Source organism: Gavialis gangeticus, unplaced genomic scaffold (assembly GCF_001723915.1).
Source record: "Gavialis gangeticus isolate Ggan-Ray unplaced genomic scaffold, GavGan_comp1, whole genome shotgun sequence".
Taxonomy (NCBI): Eukaryota; Metazoa; Chordata; order Crocodylia; family Gavialidae; genus Gavialis; species Gavialis gangeticus.
In genome coordinates this window covers 47,752,508-47,770,218 of record NW_017728997.1, presented here as the reverse complement: position 1 = coordinate 47,770,218, position 17,711 = coordinate 47,752,508, and the positions used below count along the sequence as shown (strand labels likewise).

Sequence of the window (17,711 nt, the reverse complement as noted above, 5' to 3'; positions counted from 1 at the left end):
GGGGGGCTGGATTCGATCTTCCGAGGTCCCTTCCAGCCCTAATGTCTATGAAATCTATGAAACTCTATCCAAGAGTGCTGAACAAACTAGCCAGAGTCATTGCAGGACAACTGGTGAACCTCTTTGAGAATTCGTGGTGCTCAGGAGAGGTCCCAGAAAACGGGAAGAGGGCCAATGTTGTGCCTATCTTTGAGAAGGGGAGGAGAGAGGACCCAGGGAACTGCAGGCCAATCAGCCTGTCCTTAATCCCAGGAAAAATCCTTGAAAAAATTCTCAAGCAGTCCATATGCAATAAGCTAGTGGAAGACAGAATTCTGAATAACAGCCAGCATGGTTTTGTCGCAGGTAGGTCATGTCTGACTAACCTCATCTCCTTCTATGACCAGGTTACTCCCCACCTGGATAAGGGAGATGAGGTTGATGTCATTTACTTGGACTTTAGGAAGGCCTTTGACTTGGTGTCCTATGAGGCTCTCGAGGTAAAACTAGGGGACTGTGGGCTCAACAATTCAGTCGTCAGATGGGTGGGAAACTGACTGTGGGATCGAACCCAGAGAGTACTAATAGACCGATCTGTGTTGACCTGGCGGAAAGTATCCAGTGGGGTTCCCCAGGGTTTAGTACTTGAACCAGTGCTTTTCAACATCTTCATTAATGATCTGGATGTAGGGGTGAAAAGCACACTGGCAAAGTTCACCAATGACACTAAGCTGTGGGAAGTGCAGCCATGCATCAGGGTAGGCTGATGATCCAGGAGGACTTAGATTAGTTAGATGGGTGGACCAGAACCAAATGCTGTTCAACACTGAGAAGTTTAAAGTGCTCCATCTGGGGACAAAATATCTGCAACTAACTTACAGGCTCAGTGGTGCTCCCCTAGCTAACACCATATTCGAAAGGTACCTGGGGGTCATAATTGACCATAAAATGAATATGAGCCACTAGTGTGATGCTACAGTTAGCAGAGGAAACAATCCGCTGGCATGCCTCAACTGCTGCAGCTCAAGCAAAAATAAGCAAGTTATTTTCCCGCTCTACTTGGCATGGGTGAGACTGCAGCTGGAGTACTGCATCCAGTTCTGGGCACCACACTACAAGAAGGATGTAAAGAAGCTTGAGAGTCCAGAGAAGAGCCACTCATATGATTAGAGGCCTGAAGAGCAAGCCATACAAGGAAAGGTTGACAGATACATCAGCCTAGAAAAGAGAAGACTTTGCGGGTATTTGGTGGCAGCTCACAAATATATCAGGGGTTAGGTGAACAGCTATTCACTGAAGCACCCAAAGGGAAAACCAGGAGCAATGGTTATAAACTCCTAGAAGAAGGTTTCAGACTGGATATAAGGAAAACCTTCTTCACAGTTCATGTGACCAGACTCTGGAATAGACTCCCAGTGGGGGTGGTACAGGTACCTACCCTGGAGATCTTCAAAAGGAGACTGGATGCATACCTTGCTGGGGTTGTTTGACCCCAGCAGTCTTTCCTGCCCAGAGTGTGGGCTGAACCCAATGATCTCACAAGGTCCCTTGCAGCCCTAAACTTTTGTGAATCTGTAAATGACACCCTCTTGTGAAAAGAGAAGAAGCTAACAGAAGGAGTTTCCTGAGAGTTCACTGCAGGAGGGTGTGTGCGCATGTGTGTGCGTGTTTGTGTATGTGGCAGGGGGTGGAGGGATTGGGGAAAGGCTCTTTGGTTTGTTTTCTACACCTTGGGTGTCCTTCAGGGAGCATAGGCAGCATAAGTGGAGATGGAGAGTGGGTCAGTAGTTGTTTTTTGTGTATGATGCACCATGTTTGCCTTCCTCCCAGGGGGTCAAGACCATTTTATCTGAACTATGTGCAAGTCGGTGTTCATCGTGGAAGAAAAGATTGAAGGCTTGAAAGTACAGGTATCCATACTGTGCGCTTTCAAAGACGAGAGTCATGAGAAGTTGGGACAAGAGAGGACAAAGAGCAGAAAGGGAAGTGGTAGCATGTGTCTTAGCAGGAGAATCCTCAGGATTCGAGATGAATAGCCTCAAATTAGTGTCTGCTTTCAAGAACTCTGTAGGGGAAACAGTTGAGAGGAAAATGGACAACAGCAAGCAGGGACTCACCAGATGACCCAGCAGTCTAAAAGGCAGGGCCTCAGGGATGAGGGCTCCAAGACCACTGTACCAAGGAAAAGGAGAGGTGGTGATTGGTGACTCCCTTCTGTAGGGGACAGAAGCATCAATTTCTTATCCAGATTTGGGATCCTGGGAAGTGTGCTATTTGACTGAAGCCTGTATTCAAGATGTCACAGAAGATTCCAGAGTTCATCCGTCCATCAGGCCAGTTTACTTTCCTACTTGTCCAGGTAGGCACCATCAATACTGCCCGGAATGATAATGAGCAGACCAAAGGAGATTACAAGGTGCTTGGCAGGAGAATGAAGGAGTTTCAAACAACTGGTGTTCTCATCAGTTCTCCTGGTGGAAGGTAAGGACCCAGACAGGGAACACTGAATCATAGAAATAAAAGTATGTCAAAATGAAGGTGCTGACATGAAGTCATTGGATTCTATAACAATGGGCAAGTGTTCTGGGGTGGAGGACTGCTATCAAGGGACACAGGATCCACCTGTCTAGAAATGAAAGAGCATCTTTTGGCATCATCTGGCCAACCAAGTAAGGAGGGCTTTAAATAGGTTCCACAAGAATGGTGAATACCCTGCAGCAACAGAGCAAAAAATCCAGAGAGGAAAGGACCAGAAGAAGCAGCTCAACTTAGGGGAAGTGCCATGGAGCAACAGGACAGCGAGAATGCATGCAAGGGGAAAATGGGTAGGTCAAAATGCAAAATACTTCCAATGTGTGCATATGTGAGGAGTGTGAGTAACTGTCGCAGTGCACTCAGGTGCCCTGCGCCTGAGAGCGGAGACTGCTCTGGAGAGACCCCTAGTGGCAGGAAGGGGGAGGCTCAACTGCCAGTCACCAGGACTGCACAGGTCCTGGTTGCCAGGGCAACTGGTAAAACCAGCTGACAGGAAGAGGCAGGGCTTATCCCTTCTTAAGCCCAGGTAGGAGGCCCGGAGGGCAGTCCCTCTCCAGCAACCGTGGGAGTAGGGACTCAGCTCAGACAGAGGGGAGGACTTGGGCAGTGAGAGCATCCCCCGGTTGCTGCTGGGGTTGGGGAGCCCTCCTTCCCCCCCACTCCCTCACTCTCGAGTAGGAAGTAGATTTTGTTTGACCGGACAGTCTAGTTTTTATGTTGTAGCCCAGGGGCTTTATGTTCTATGATTACTGTTTTGACCGGAGGACTGTGTGAGGCTGTTAGGGGTTGGAGGAGGCCTCATAGGGACTCCCCAGTAGCGTGGGGGTTCCTGGCACCAGAGAGGGTGCAGCATGTGCGGGGTGCAGTGGCCCTAGTCCCAGAGCGAGAGAGAGGGGGTCAGCGGGGAGCCCCAGAGCGAGAGAGGGGGTCAGCGGGGAGCCCCAGAGTGAGAGAGAGGTCAGCGGGGAGCCCCAGAGCGAGTGAGAGGGGCAGCAAGGAGCCCTAGAGCGAGAGAGGAGGCAGTGAGGAGCCCTGGGAGTAAAGAGGAGGGCTAGAACACAACAAGGCCCAGGTCAAACCACGTCAACTCCATCTGCGAGGCTTGGGCTGCGGTGTAGGGGAGGAAAAGGAGCCGCAGGTAGTGCCCCCTGTCACCGGGGCGCGGAAAAATGGGCAGCCTCCTGCTGATTACAACCATCTTCTAATCAAGTAAGATCAAGGCGTGGCAGGTGAGTAAGCAGGTGGTTGGCCCATTACAGGAGGGTGGAGCCACCCCGGAAAAGCTCCGATAGTGATACTGCTGGCACAGTAACAAGCAAGATGAGCTGAAAGTCACAGCTTGTGAAGAAAACCATGATACAATTGGTATTGCAGAGACTCGATAGAATAACTCTTTTATGACTGGAATGTCAACACTGAAAGAAACACTGTTTTAGAAGGGCAGGGTTGGGAGAAAAAAATGGTGGTATCACCTTGTGTATCAGAAATGTATATACTTGTTCCCTGGTTCAGGAGGAAGAAGGTAGTGGATCAGAACATACTTGTGTAAGGATAAAAGGTGAAAGATAAAGCACTACTATGCTTTACCATGATGGGTACTTATTATAGACCACCATGTCAGGAAGAAGTGAATTTAGGCACTCCCCAGGAAGGTGTCAAAATCATCTGAAAGTTATTAGATGATACTGATGGCAGACTTCAGTGCTTAGAATATCTTCTGGAAGAATAATGCAGCCAAACAAAATGTCAAACAAGTTCCTAACTTGTATGGAGAGCAACTTTCTGTTTCAGAAAGTTGACATGACTAGGGGATCATTTATCTTGGATCTTGTTTTGAACCGTAGAGAGGAATTGGTCGAAGATGTGAAGGTAATGGGAAACTTAAGAGGAAGTGATTATGATGCGATAAAATTTGCAATTCTGAGATGGAGAAAGCATGAGGTCAGCAGAACTAAGACATTAGATTTCAAAAAGTATTCATTTCATGCAACTCAAGGAGATAATAGGCACTATGCTATTGGGAGGACAGACTGAAGGATAAAAGGGTGCAGAAGGGCTGAAGGTTTCTAAAAGGCACAGCATTGTAAGCCCAACAGAAGGTATTCTGATGCAATGGAAGCTCAGGAAGAGTGGCATGAGAGTCTGGCTGCACAAATAGTTTCTAGGATGTCTCAAAAGCAAAAGGAGAGCATAGAGGTAATAGTAAGATGGGAAGGTCACCAAGGAAGTACACCAGGAAATGACAAGAACTTTTAGGGAACAAAATCAGGGAAGCAAAGGAAAAAGAATGAACTATATGTGGAAAAGGAATTTAGAGACAAGTAGCTAGTCTAAAGTTTGGCAGAAGGGTAAGCAGTCTGCAAGCAGTTCCTAAGCCAGTTCGTGGCCCCCAACCCCTTTTTTGAGGGGCAAGACTTTCATCTTGGCATGAGGAAGCAGGAAAAAAAAAGAAAAAGAACCCTTTGGGCCAAGGAGCAATGAAGAAGCGTGTTCCAGGTGAGTTTGCTAGGGGAGATCTGCTTGGAAGAAGAGCAGTGAGTGAGAATGCAGATTAAGAGACCCAGAGAAGTGGCTGGAGGATGTCACAATGCCAGAGCCATTGCCTCTGCTTGCATCTGTGAGGCTTCTGTCCAGGCAGGACCACTCACCATTGAGGCTTCCACCCAGTCCAGGTTTGGCACTGTGGGGACTGGGGCTTTCAGGTTACTTCCAGTGATGGCCAGGTCGGGGAGTGCCTGTAGTGTGAGCAGAGCCTCCTGGTGGTGTCTCTCAAGGAACAGGCAGGAGGAGGTGGTGAGGCTCCAAAGCATCCTCTGCCATGAGGCATTCATCGATTCAATGGTGGAGGAGATCTCCGGGACTGTGTGGAGGAAGAAATGCCAGAGGCAGCGCTAGAGAAAGGAGAGGACATGGACTCCCTAGAAGGTGGAACCTGGAGCCTTGTGACTTCTGGCAGCAAGCAGAGATCTTCATCTCCACCCACAGTCATTCATCTGGAGAACAGATATGCAGCCCAGGCAGCAGAGAGGGAGGAGCATGTTTTATTGGTGGAGGAAGACAGGCCAGGCCTCACCAAGGTGGGTAGGATCGAGATGACCACCACCAAGAAGTGACAAGTGGTGGTGGCTGGAGACTCCCTTCTATGGGGGACAGAGGGAGCCATCTGCCAACCTGACCTGTTGTTTTGGGCAGTGTGCTGCTTGCCCAGAGCCTGGATCTGATATGCCATGGCGGGATTACCAAGGCTCATCCGGCCTTCTGACTACTACCTTATGCTGCTCATCCACGTGGACACCAATGATACTGCTAGGGGAGACCCTGAGCATATCAAGAGTGACAACAGGGCTCTGGGTGCAAGGGCAAGGGGTTCTGGGGCTCAGCTTGTGTTCTCATTGATCTTTCTAGACAAGGAAAAGGGCCCATGCAGGAGCAGGTGCATCCTGCAGATCAACACCTGGCTGCTTAGGTGATGTCACCAGCAAGGATTTGACTACGACCATTGGGTGTTTTTCCAAGAAGAAGGATTGCTGGATAGAGATGGGATCCACCTGGCAAAGAGAGGGAAGAGCGTCTTTGCAGACAGGATCACTAACCTAGTAAGAAGGGCTTTTAACTAGATTTGCCAGGGAATGGAGACCAAAGCCCTGAGGTAAGTGCGGGAGCAGGAGACTTGGAGGAAGAGCAAGCAGGAGGGGACAACAGGGGAGGTGCTCTCATACTCCCTGAGAGATCAGGGCAATCAACTAGTTACCTCAGGTGCCTGTACACAAGTGCACAGAGCCTGGGAAACGAGCAGGAAGAATTGGAGGTCCTTTCAGTCACAGAACTATGACATGATTGGAATGGCAGAGACTTGGTGGGATAGCTTGCATGACCGGAGGATTGTCATGGATGGGTACAAAGTGTTCAGGAAGGACAGGCAGGCAAGAAGAGGAGGAGGAGGAGGAGTTGCACTTTATGTAATATAGCCATATGATTGCTCAAAGCTCCAGTATGGAACTGGAGATAGTCCTGTTGCAAGTCTCTGGGTTAAGGTTAGAAGGGAAGGGTAATAAGGGTGATGTCATGGTGGATGTCTGATAGAGACCATCAGACCAGAAGGAAGTGGTGGATGAAGCTTTCTTCAAACAGCTAGCAGAAGTTTTCTGATCACAGGCTCTAGTTCTCATGGAGGACTTCAGTCACCCTGATATCTGCTGGGAGGGCAATACAGCAGTGCGCAGGCAATCCAGGAAGTTTTTGGAGAGTATTAGGGAGAACTTCAGTGTGCAAGTGCTGGAGCAGTCAGTGAAGGGCCATGCTCTTGACCAGCAGCTCACAAACAGGGAAGAATTGGTTGGGAATGTAGTAGTGGATGGCAACTTGGGTAGCAGTGACTGTGAGATGATTGAGTTCAGGATCCTGAGGAGAGGAAGGAAGGAGATCAGCAGAGTAAGGACCCTGAACTTCAGAAAAGCAGACTTGGACTCACTCAGGGAACTCATGGGCAGGATCTCCTGGGAAGCCAGGCTGAGGGGGAGAGGAGTCCAGGAGAGCTGGCTGTACTTCAGAGAAGCCTTACCGAGAGTGCAGGAACAAACCACCCCGATGCACAGGAAAAGTAACAAGTATGGCAGAAAACCAGCTTGGCTTAGCCAGGAACTCTTGAGTAAACTAAATTGCAAAAAGGCAGCTTATAAGAAGTGGAAACTTGAAGAAATAACTAGGGAAGAATATAAGAACATTGCTCTGGCATGCAGGAGTGAAGTGCATGGCCTTCCTGACTGGTACAGGCTGGGGACTAACTGGCTAGGCAGCAGCTCTGCAGAAAAGGACCTGGCAGTCACAGTGGGACAATAAGCTGAATATGAGCCAGCAGTGTGCCCTTGTTGCCAAGAAGGCTAACAGCATCCTGTGATGCTTTGGTAAGTGTGTTGCCAGTAGGTCAAGGGAAGTAATTATTCCCTTCTATTCAGCACTAGTGAGGCCACATCTGGAGTACTGTGTTCAATTTTGGGCCCCCTACTACAGAAAGCATGTGGACAAATTGGAGAGACTACAGCAGTGGGCGACTAAAAAGGTGATGGGGTTGGGGGACAAGACTTATGAGGAAAGACTGATAGAACTGGGCTTATTTAGTCTAGAGAAGAGGAGACTAAGAGGAAACTTAATAGCAGTCTTCAGTTACCTGAAGGGTGGTCTGAAAGAGAATGGAGCTAGACTCTTTCCACTGGTGGCAGACAGAACAAGAAGCAATGGTCTCGAGTTGGAACAAGGGAAGTTTAGGTTGGATATTGGGAAGAGTTTTCTCACTAGGAGGGAACTAAAACACAGGAACAGGTTACCCAGAGGTGGTGGAAGCTCCATCCTTGGGGGTTTTCAAAACCTGGCTAGACAAAGCTTTGGCTGGGATGATCTAGTTGGGGCTGGTCCTGCTTTGAGCAGGGGGTTGGACTAAATGACCTCCTCGGGTCCCTTTTAAACTTGCTGAGGGTGTACTCTGTGCCATCTTCCAGGTCACTGATGAAGACATTGAACAAAACCAGCTCCAGGACCGACCCCTGGGGTTCTCCACTTGATACCGGCTGCCAACTAGACATCGCGCCATTGATTACTACTCTGAGCCCGATGCTCCAGCCAGTTTTCTATCGACCTTACTGTCCATTCATCCAGCCCGTACTTCTTTAGCTTGCCTGTGAGAATGTTGTGGGAGACCGTATTGAAAGCCTTGCTAAAATCAAGGTACACCACATCCACAGAGCCAGTCACCTCATCATAGAAGGCAGTCGGGTTCTGGTAATCCATTGGGCGGATAGTTTCTTGGTTTGCAGTTTCCCTTTCCAGTAGATTTTAAAGTTTTATTGTCTAAGAACAGCTACTCTGAGGTCAGAGATGGGATGTTCAGGAAGGTTAAGGTGTTCTTCCGTAGGCTTGTGAGCCTTTCAGAAATTGTCAGCTCAGAGTAGCTGTACTTAAACAACAACAGTTTAAAAACCAACTGACATTTGCCTCTTCCAGCAGTGTTCCCTCCTTTTTCATCCCCCTTCCCTATCCTTTCTATTCTAATCACTGCTTTCCATTGAGCAACTTTGTTTCCTGGAGATGAAGCAGGCCACTGCTTATGAAAGTGTATGCATCTCTGATTTAGCTAGTCTATAAGGTACAAATCTATCCTGCCTTCTGAGGGAAGGTAAAAACAAGAGGAAGGTCTATAAATACGGTGGGAAAAAAGAAGAGCAAGGAAGTTATAGCCAGCATGAACTCTTAATAGAAGATGCAAAGAAATTGGAACTGCTCAGCAGTTCGTTTGCCTCAGTCACCACCCTAAAAAATTAAGCTGCAACCAGAGAACTAATAGGGATTATTGGATAAGGAAGGGGACAAGCCAGGGGTCATGGTCATAGTCATAGAGAAGTAGGGCTGGAAGGGACCTCCAAAGGTCTTCTAGTCCAACACTCTCTCTGAGGCAGAATCATCTCTATCCAAACAAGGCTGCACACACCATAATCTGAACTCTGCATAAGACTACCATCAACCCTGATGCATTGTAGATGCCTTAATTTGCCAAAGGTAAAGCAGGGGAACCACAGCAGCCAATGTTCTGCTTCCATAAAATGTTGTTAATATGCACCCAAGAGGTGCTGACTAGAGGGCCAAATCCCCTGCTACAAAGAAAGGCAAAAATCCCCACAGTGCATACAGTCTGATCATGGGGTAAAATTCCTTCCTGACCCCAATTATGGCAGTTGGCCTAATCCTGAGCAGAGGAGCAAGACCCTCTAGCCAGGAACCTCTGGCTTTGGTCCCAGCAGAAGCATTGGTACACCCCAGTCAAAGTTCCCAGCCTTGGCTGTAGCCAACTCCCAAAGCCTCTGGGAAGGTTTAAAAACACCCTGATAAATATAGCAGAAAAGGGGGAGTGGGGGTGGGGATGACCAACAAAGCCCAAAATATGGGAAATACCCATGGTAGAACATAGGCATATCTATACCTAAATCATCCCTGACCAGTTGATGTCTAACCTCTTTCTGAACACCTCCAGTGATGGAGAGTCCACACCTTCCTTAGGCAATCTATTCCACTGCCTCACTATTCTAACAGTGAAGAAGTTTTTCCAGATATCCATATAAACTTACTTTGCTGCAACTTCAAGCCATTGGTCTGTGTTCTCCTTTCTTTGGCAAGAGAGAATAGATGCTTTCCCTCTTTTTTGTGGCAACCCTTCAAGTATTTGAAGACTGCTGTCATATCCGCTCTTAAGCACCTTTTCTGCAAACTGAACGTGACTAGCACCTTCAGCCTTTCCATGTACGACTTGCTTTTAAGCCCTTGATCATCTTTTTTGCCTGCCTGTGGACCTTCAAACTTTTCCACATGCTTTTAAAAATGTGAAGCCCAGAACTTCACACAGTACTCTAGATGAGACCTAATCAGTGCCAAGTAGAAAGGCACTATCACCTTCTGTATCTTGCACCTAATGCATCCCAAAACTGCATTCACTTTTTGTGCGGCTTCATCATGCATCAGACTCATATTGAGTCTGTGATCTACGAAGACTCCCAAGTCCTTTTCCATAGTGTTGCCATCCAGACAGATGTCACCCATTTTATATTGGTGTTTTTAATTATTCCTCTTGAGGTGTAGTACCTTGAATTTGTCTGCATTGAACGTCAGTGTAGGAGTTAGAGGTTTTGATCAGTCTTGATGAACTTAATCCCCAGGTAATAAAGGAACTGACAGAGAAGATTTTGGAGTTCTTGGCAATAATTTTTACCACATTGTAGGAGACAGGTGGGGCAGTGGGAGACTGTAAAAGGGCCAATTTAGTGCCCTTCAGAAAAGGCAAAAAAAGGAGGACCTGAGGAATTATAAACTGGTTAGCCTGACCTCAGTAGTATTGCTGGAGCATGCCATAGGGAAGCCCATTTGCAGCTAGCATGGATTGACAAACAGATCATGCCCAAACAAACTTGATCTCTTTCCACCTAGTTAATTACTCTTTTGAAAAAGGGAATGTGGATATAGTGTATTTATACTTCAGCAAGGCTTTTGACAAAGTCCCACTTGACCATATCATAAACAAATTGGAAATGTAGACTAGGAAAAATGACAACAAAGTGTATAGACAACTGGTTCAGAAGCTGCAAGTGAAATGTAATAACAAATGTATGAATGGCAGGAGGTTTCAAGTCCACGGTTGTCTGTCCTGGGCCTGGTACTGTTCAACTTGTTTATTCATTATTTAGATGCTGGAATGGGGAGCTGCTTGAACAAATTTGTAAACAAAGCTAGGATGGTTTTTGAACACATTGGAGGACAGGAGCACAGTTCAAAAGCAATCATGATAGATTAGAAAATTGGGCTAGAGTCAGCAGGATGAAGTTCATTATTGACAAATGCAAGGTGCTATACCTTGAAAAATTAATCAAAAATACAAATCTCAAATGAGAGACACCTGGCTAAGTGGCAGCACTATGGCGAAAGCTCTAAGAGTCTTGGTGGAGAGGATACATAAAGGGGAGTTCTGGCCATTCAGTCTGAGGGTATGAAGTATGGAGTCATGGTTGCTGTTCTGAGGTCTTAAAGCAGGATAAGAGAGTTTGGTTTTTCCCATGCTTCTTGGCTTTGCTGATTCCCACTTGCGGCAGAGAAGGAATATTTTTCTCTCCTGTTGCTACAGGTGTCAAAAGGGGGACATCATAGAGGACATTCTGGTTTTTTGCTACTCAAGAGAAAAATAGAGGACATAAAGGCAACCGGGTTCATATCAATAGAGGACAACCAGACTGTCCTGTATGATGACCACCCTAGGTGTCAAGGGTTTTTCTTGCTAGCTCTCTCAGAAGAATTGTGTTGGTTGTAGCTAGGGCTGGAGATTTGTGACTGTGATATGCCAGTATTCTTGCTGGGACTAAACTCTTCGAGGCTTCTGGTTAGAATGTCTTGCTCCGGGTTAAACTGATTACTACATTTTGAATTGGGAAAGGATTTCAGTCCATGGTCAGATTGATATAGTGGTGCTCATAGTTTTGGCTCTGCAAACCAGATGAATGGTGTGGGGCTGGTCCACAGGCTGGATCAGGCCCCTTGCTGCACCCACATGTTGGGATTAGGCCCCATCCTGCCTCTTCCCAGCCCCTGCCTGGCTGGGATTGGGCTCCAGGGGCCCTGCACTGCCCTCACTGAGCCTCCTTGTGCCAAGATCAGGCTCTGCAGTGCCATGTGCTCCAGATCTAGTGTGCAGGGCTTCAGCTGAGGGGCTCTCCACAGATCCATTGGGAGTCCCATGGGCTGGATGACACAATCTTGGGGGCATCCCTGATAGTCTGTGGTGTTATTTTGCCTTTCTCTACTGCAGTGGGGGAGAACATAGCTTTCTCCCTTGGGTCTCTCAAGGGCATTTTAACAACTCTTGCTGCAGTGGGGCACTGACAGCCTTTGTCTCGCTGCTTTACCTGTGGCAGGTTAGGGTGTTTGCATTGCCTTTCTGCAGTGTGCCTTGTAGTTGTGCAACAGGGTAGATTGTATAGTTTTAAGAATAGGTTAGAGAGAGACTTTTATGGGACAGTTTAGCTGGGGATGATCCTGCCTTGTTCAGGAGGTTGGACTAGATGACCTCTGGTGGTCCCTTCCATCTCTAGCTTTCTATGATTCTATAAGTCTGCTTATAGATCTTTCCAGAGTGCACGAGAGAGCTCTCTTCTTTCTCCTCTCTTTGTGTATTAACCCTTGGAGAAGGGGAATGTTCTTTTCTTCCCCTGAGGTGTGATGACACCAAGGGGAAAAGGAGGGAAGATGAGGACCCTCTAGAAGCCATTCAAGGAAGGAATGAAGGTAGAGAGAGAAGCAGCTAGTCCTTGAACCTAACTGCATGGAGTTGTGCTGTGGCTGGTGGAAGGGGATGCGAGTTATCTTGCTCAGCAGTTCTTCCTTTTAGCTCCTAGGTTCCCCTGGCTCTACTGGCTCGTTCCAGTGTTTAGTTCTCATTAATTTATGCCACTGGATGACCTTATAGATGCTTGGCTAGAAGTTTGCCTAAGACCTCACATGCTACTGGGAGGCAGGGAAACAATATTCCTATTTACATACAGGAAGCATGGACATTACGTGGCTCATGCTTACATGGATTTGGCAACTGAACCCAGATCTCTAAATTTCTTTGCTATGCCTTGTCTATGAAGTTCCCCTGCTTCCCAGCAGGATTGGAAAGCCCGGTCTTCGTGGAGCAGACAGCGGTGCCTGGGAGCAGAATACTACTAGTCCTCTTGCTTGGTGGCCTCCTTCAGTCTTTTGCTGGTCCCAGAGGGAGACGGGGGCTTCTGCCCAGTTGGACTGCAGCAGCTAGATGTGTTTGCTGGAGAGTGATTGCAGAGATGCAGCAGGATGTTTTATCTGTGCTGCATGCATTTCAAGGTGGTGTCCTTATATAGCCTCATCCTCCCAGTTCTTTCCAGGAGTCTCTCATTTTATTCAAGATGTAATGCTTTCTACATAACCCTCCCTGATGGCTCCAGTTTTGCTCCAAAAACCTGGAGGTGCTGGCTGTAGCTCTAGGAGCGGCTGTAATCTGCATTCGGTGCCAGTACAAGTAGAGACGGGCTTTGCTGTCTGCCTAGATTGGTCCTGTTCTTCTCACTCAGGCCAGATATTCAGACATCGGGGTTCTGACTTGGATGACCCTCACTGGAACTTGGTCCACAGGCACAGGACTCCTGAGCAGGGGCTTGCCTGGGTCTCTGCTGAAAGAAGTTAGCAAAGAGACTGTTCAAGGCCAGTGGGTTTAGTTTTGGGAGGAGAGTGATGTCATAATAAAAAATAATAATAGTATTAATAATAAATCAGGGTAAACAGACCGAACTAAAAGTCTCTTTGTGAATCCTATTTTAATGCTAAAGTAGAATCTTGCCTTTATAGCCCTGAATTACCTGGTGAAAGGAGGGAGGAAATTGGTTGCTTATAGTTTTCATTTTGGGGGCTTTTTCTGTTTGTTTTGTTTTAATGATATTGGACTGAGCTTTCAGTCCAGTTTAGCAGCCCTTGGAGTAACTTTCTGAGGTCAACATGTTTTAAAAGATTCAGATGTGACTTCTCCAATCTTAATGCGGTATAAAAAGATTTTTATCCCTCAAATTAACTGGTAAACTGAAATGTGTGTTATTTTCTTAAAGAGAGATCCTTAGAGAAAGTTCTTTAGTTTGTGACCTGCACCGTTTGCTGTAAATTACAGAAAAACCACCCTAGTAAGGGAGTGGACAAACATACCTTTAGCCACTTTAAAAAGGGGATTGGGAACTGCTGCTCAGGAATGTGCAGCAGCTGTTAGACTGTAAAGGTTATGGAGGGTTACATTGACATGATCCTGTAGTCATACAAGTGAGCTGAATTACCTTTTCTCTGACCCTGAATGAAGGGTTAAAGTTGGTGCACTTTTGTTGCTCATATATTGCTACAGAATCGTGCAAACATAAAAGTAGTAGTATCACAGCCTGTATTAGAATACTTTGATAGCAATACAATTGTTATATCCATCTGTACCTGCACATGAGCAGTGAGGCTACTCCGATTCACTGTAATTACAGTGTGTTGAAGCAAACTTGATTAATCGAGTCTGCTGGAGCATGATTACCATGCTCTAGTAGACTCCAGCATCTCGTCAGAGTCCCTGTGGTGAAAAATGGCAGTGGAGTGCTGTAACTAAAGCTTCATCTATGAGCTTTATTTAAAGTGCTCCTGCTGCCTTTTTTGAGTGCAGGGACACTGATACACGAGATGCTCCAGGCATTGCCATTTCCTCCCTCCCCTCACCCTTCACTCCTGGAGCATGTGTATAAGTGCCCTATATTTCCTGGATGAGGTTAACTGAGATCACTCATTGATACAGCCACTGAAAGAACAGGATCCCTTGTGTGTTGAGGGATTTATTTATGCTCTTAGTTCTCTTTTATTTGATTCATTCTAAGAAGCAGAAATTAGACAGGCTCCTAATTTACATAAAAAGCTGCCAGCGTTTCATGTTGCGAAAGGGAACTTTTTCTGACACCCTCTAACATAGTTTGATATACTCCTTTCTTTCTGCAGCAACACGTACTTTAGGAGTGAAGGTGGTGGCCAGAGATAGTTCCCATCATGTGTTTACCCCAGAATTGTGAGAATTTGCAACAGGTGTATACAAGAAAATTCTGAAAACCCAGGGGTCTGTACAAGGGACTGATCTTAGATCCAGGGCCCTGGGTAAAGTCCTGAGGGAGGTGCGGGGGTGTGTGTGTTTCAATGAATAAGCCTTTTCTGCTCCCTGGAGTAGGAACTGACTGAAGCATGGCTGTATTCTTCTCTGGCCAGGAGAAGATGCAGGATATATACTGGCTACTTCGTGTGTGCATCCGCACCATCGAGCATGGTGACAGGACAGGCTCACTTTTTGCCTTCATGCCAGAATTCTACCTGAGTGTGGCTATGAATAGCTACAGTGCACTGAAAAACTACTTCAGCCCTGTCAACAGCATGGAGGAGCTCCCAGGTGAGGGGGTTGGGGCTCTGGGCTGCACAATTGGGATTGACTGGATAGTTTGCTCTTATGGAAGATAAGCAGGGATTTGGTAGTGGGGAGAATGTGGGCTGGAATTCTCATGTTTTGGGGTGTTGTTTGGGGAGTCTACTGTTGTTTTGGGTTGTCTCTTATTGTAAGCTGCTCTGAAACTTTCTGGATAGGGTAAGCTATAACTCTAAATAATAATATTTGTATGTGTGATTATTCTGTCCCAAGTACAGGACACTGCACTTGTCTTTATTAAACTTCATATGTTTAATTTTGGACCATTTCTCCAGTTTATCAGGGTCATTCTGAATCCTTCAGGGTGTCTGGAGCTCCATCTAGCTTAGTACCCTCTGCAGTTTTGCTAAATGTGCCCTCAATCTTATCTTCCAAATCATTAACAAAGGCAGTATTTCTTGTTTCTTGCCTACCCTTCAGGTGGGTGGGGGTGTCACTGACTTTCTGTTGTTACCCTGGGTTTCTCCCCAGCCATGTTTTTTATCTATGTGTTTTTTCTGTGGTGCTAGCAGATTGTACAGTGGATGTTCTAGACAACAAATGGCCCTGCAAATGACCTGTCTGCTTGATGTTTTACTTGACTTTGTCTCTGCTCCCCATGCATAATCCCATCAGGAGTGGCCTCCTTACCCTCATTCATTCCACTTCTGTGCTGCAGCAGCCATGTGAGCCAAAGGCCTGGCTCTACAGCCCTGGTAATTAGGTGGTGTTGATGGATGGTATTCAGCTGGTGAACCTAGAAACCATGGAGTCCTTGACCCAGACAAATATGAAGAGGCAGGTCAGCTAACCAGGCAGGTATTCCAGCTTCTTGCATCCACAATCCTGTGTGATAGGGTCCTGCTTTCATTGCTAGCTATCTTCTGGTTGATAGTGAGACTTGGACCTGTGGGAGCTGGTATGGGCCCATGTCTGCTCCAGCATTCAGTCTGGCCCTGTGCCCACATTCTCCTTTTCAGGGCAGGATGGTAAATTGTTCTGTTGAGTTGTGCAAAATCTCCTTAACTATTTAGGAACAGGGAAAGATGGGAAGTGCTTTCTTCATGGCAGGAGGAAGTGTGATGGTTGTTTTGCATGTAGGGGCAAGGGCTCTGCTGGCCTTGGGAAACCTGCTCTTGATAGAACCAAGTATCAAGCAGTTGACTGTTGTTTGGTAACAAGTATTTGTGGGAACAACAGACTGGACTTAGCTCTCCAGGATAGAGAGAGTATGTGTATGTGGGTGTATTCCTGCACAGTTCCAGGCACAGTGATGCCTGCATCAAGAGTGGGGTCTGGGACTGCTACTGTATAAAAAAAAAAAACATTCGCAGCTTGGCATTGTGTGAACTAGATGTTTTAAGGAGCTTACAAGTTTGTCTGCCTTGCTGAGCAATATGGATCCTCTTGTCATATCAGCCTGTGAGCACCCTGGTCCCATACAAAGGTGCAATTGAATCTTCTGAAGGTAGGCAGTGCTGATATCCAGTTGTTCAGCATGGTTACACACAGCCAAATGTTCTCTATTACTTTGTATAGTGTCAAGGTAGTTGACACTACTTCCTGATTGCTTCTAACCATCCCCCGTGAGCGTGCATGCTCAGGGCAGTTAATTGTGCTGCTGCAGGTTTATCCATTATGTTTGCCAACCTAAAGATCCAGATGAGGGAAAATGTGCTATGCTGGGAGTCTCAGACCCAGCCTACTGTTCTGAAACTTCCTATGGCCAGACTTAGTGTTGGTAGAGGATTTCAGGGCAATTTGTTCTATGAAGTATCTTTCCCAAGCATTTCCACACACAATACATACCCAGCTTGCTGTTGAAAATGTCACTTATTTTTGTGGCTGGCTCTTTGAGCATTTTGTTGCATGGGGTCTTGGCCACTGCTTTGTCGAAGCAGCTTGGGTCTCAAATCAGGCAGTGTTCCATCTGTAATTTGTATCACACTTTCACAATTCTTTCTGCACTACAAGGCCAAGACCTGCAAGTAACATTCAGTGAAAGCTTAGTTCCACAGCAAGGATGAATCCTGTGGCCCAGTCTGCAGCCAGGTGCTTGGGACTGTGCCTGTGACCTTCTAGTGACTGCTAACAGGCTGTCCCCTTCCTAACTGTCTGATCCCTTCCCTTGCAGGCTATGAAGAGACTCTTACACGCCTTGCTGCCATTTTGGCCAAGCACTTTGCTGACTCAAGGATCGTGGGCACGGGTGAGACTGCTCTCCCCTCTAGTGAGGTGACATGCAACTGAGTATTGGATGTCTTCTTCCAACCCTTCTTACAGGTTGCCAGCCTGTTATCAGGGAATCCAGCCAGTGAATTTCCTGTGTGCTTTTAAACTTCCTGAGCCTGAACAGAGTTCAGGCACTGCCTCAGCTGGAATCTCAGTTGAGACTTGCAGATCCCTCCTCCTGCATCCTGACTGGGACATGGATGCCACACACTAGTTTTCTGAATGCTTAGACTTCTCTGATGTAAGCACATTCTGTGTAACAACTTACCACAAAGGGTAGCAGCTTCCTGGCTTACAGTTTGTCTTCAGGAGTTGTATGTATAGGGATCTATTGAATTTGAGGCTGCCCCCTGCTTTTGCAGGCAGAACATGGGGCATGGCTGCCATTTTCCAGGTGGAACATGGTGCCCCCCCCCCCCCCCCCCCCCCCCTCGCGGGGGCCCCCGCGCCCGCCCCC

General features: G+C 47.0%; 1 protein-coding gene across 3 annotated transcripts in view; it reads left to right on the top strand.

Annotated features, from left to right (window-relative positions):
• Positions 1 to 17,711, top strand: part of RNF123 (ring finger protein 123) — a 145,547-nt gene that overhangs the window by 48,984 nt on the left and 78,852 nt on the right. For all 3 annotated transcript variants that reach the window (XM_019505163.1, XM_019505164.1, XM_019505162.1), the window contains 2 exons: positions 14,833 to 15,010; positions 17,157 to 17,231. In XM_019505163.1, the coding sequence (XP_019360708.1) occupies positions 14,833 to 15,010; positions 17,157 to 17,231 (253 nt within the window). The remainder of the gene's footprint in view (positions 1 to 14,832; positions 15,011 to 17,156; positions 17,232 to 17,711) is intronic.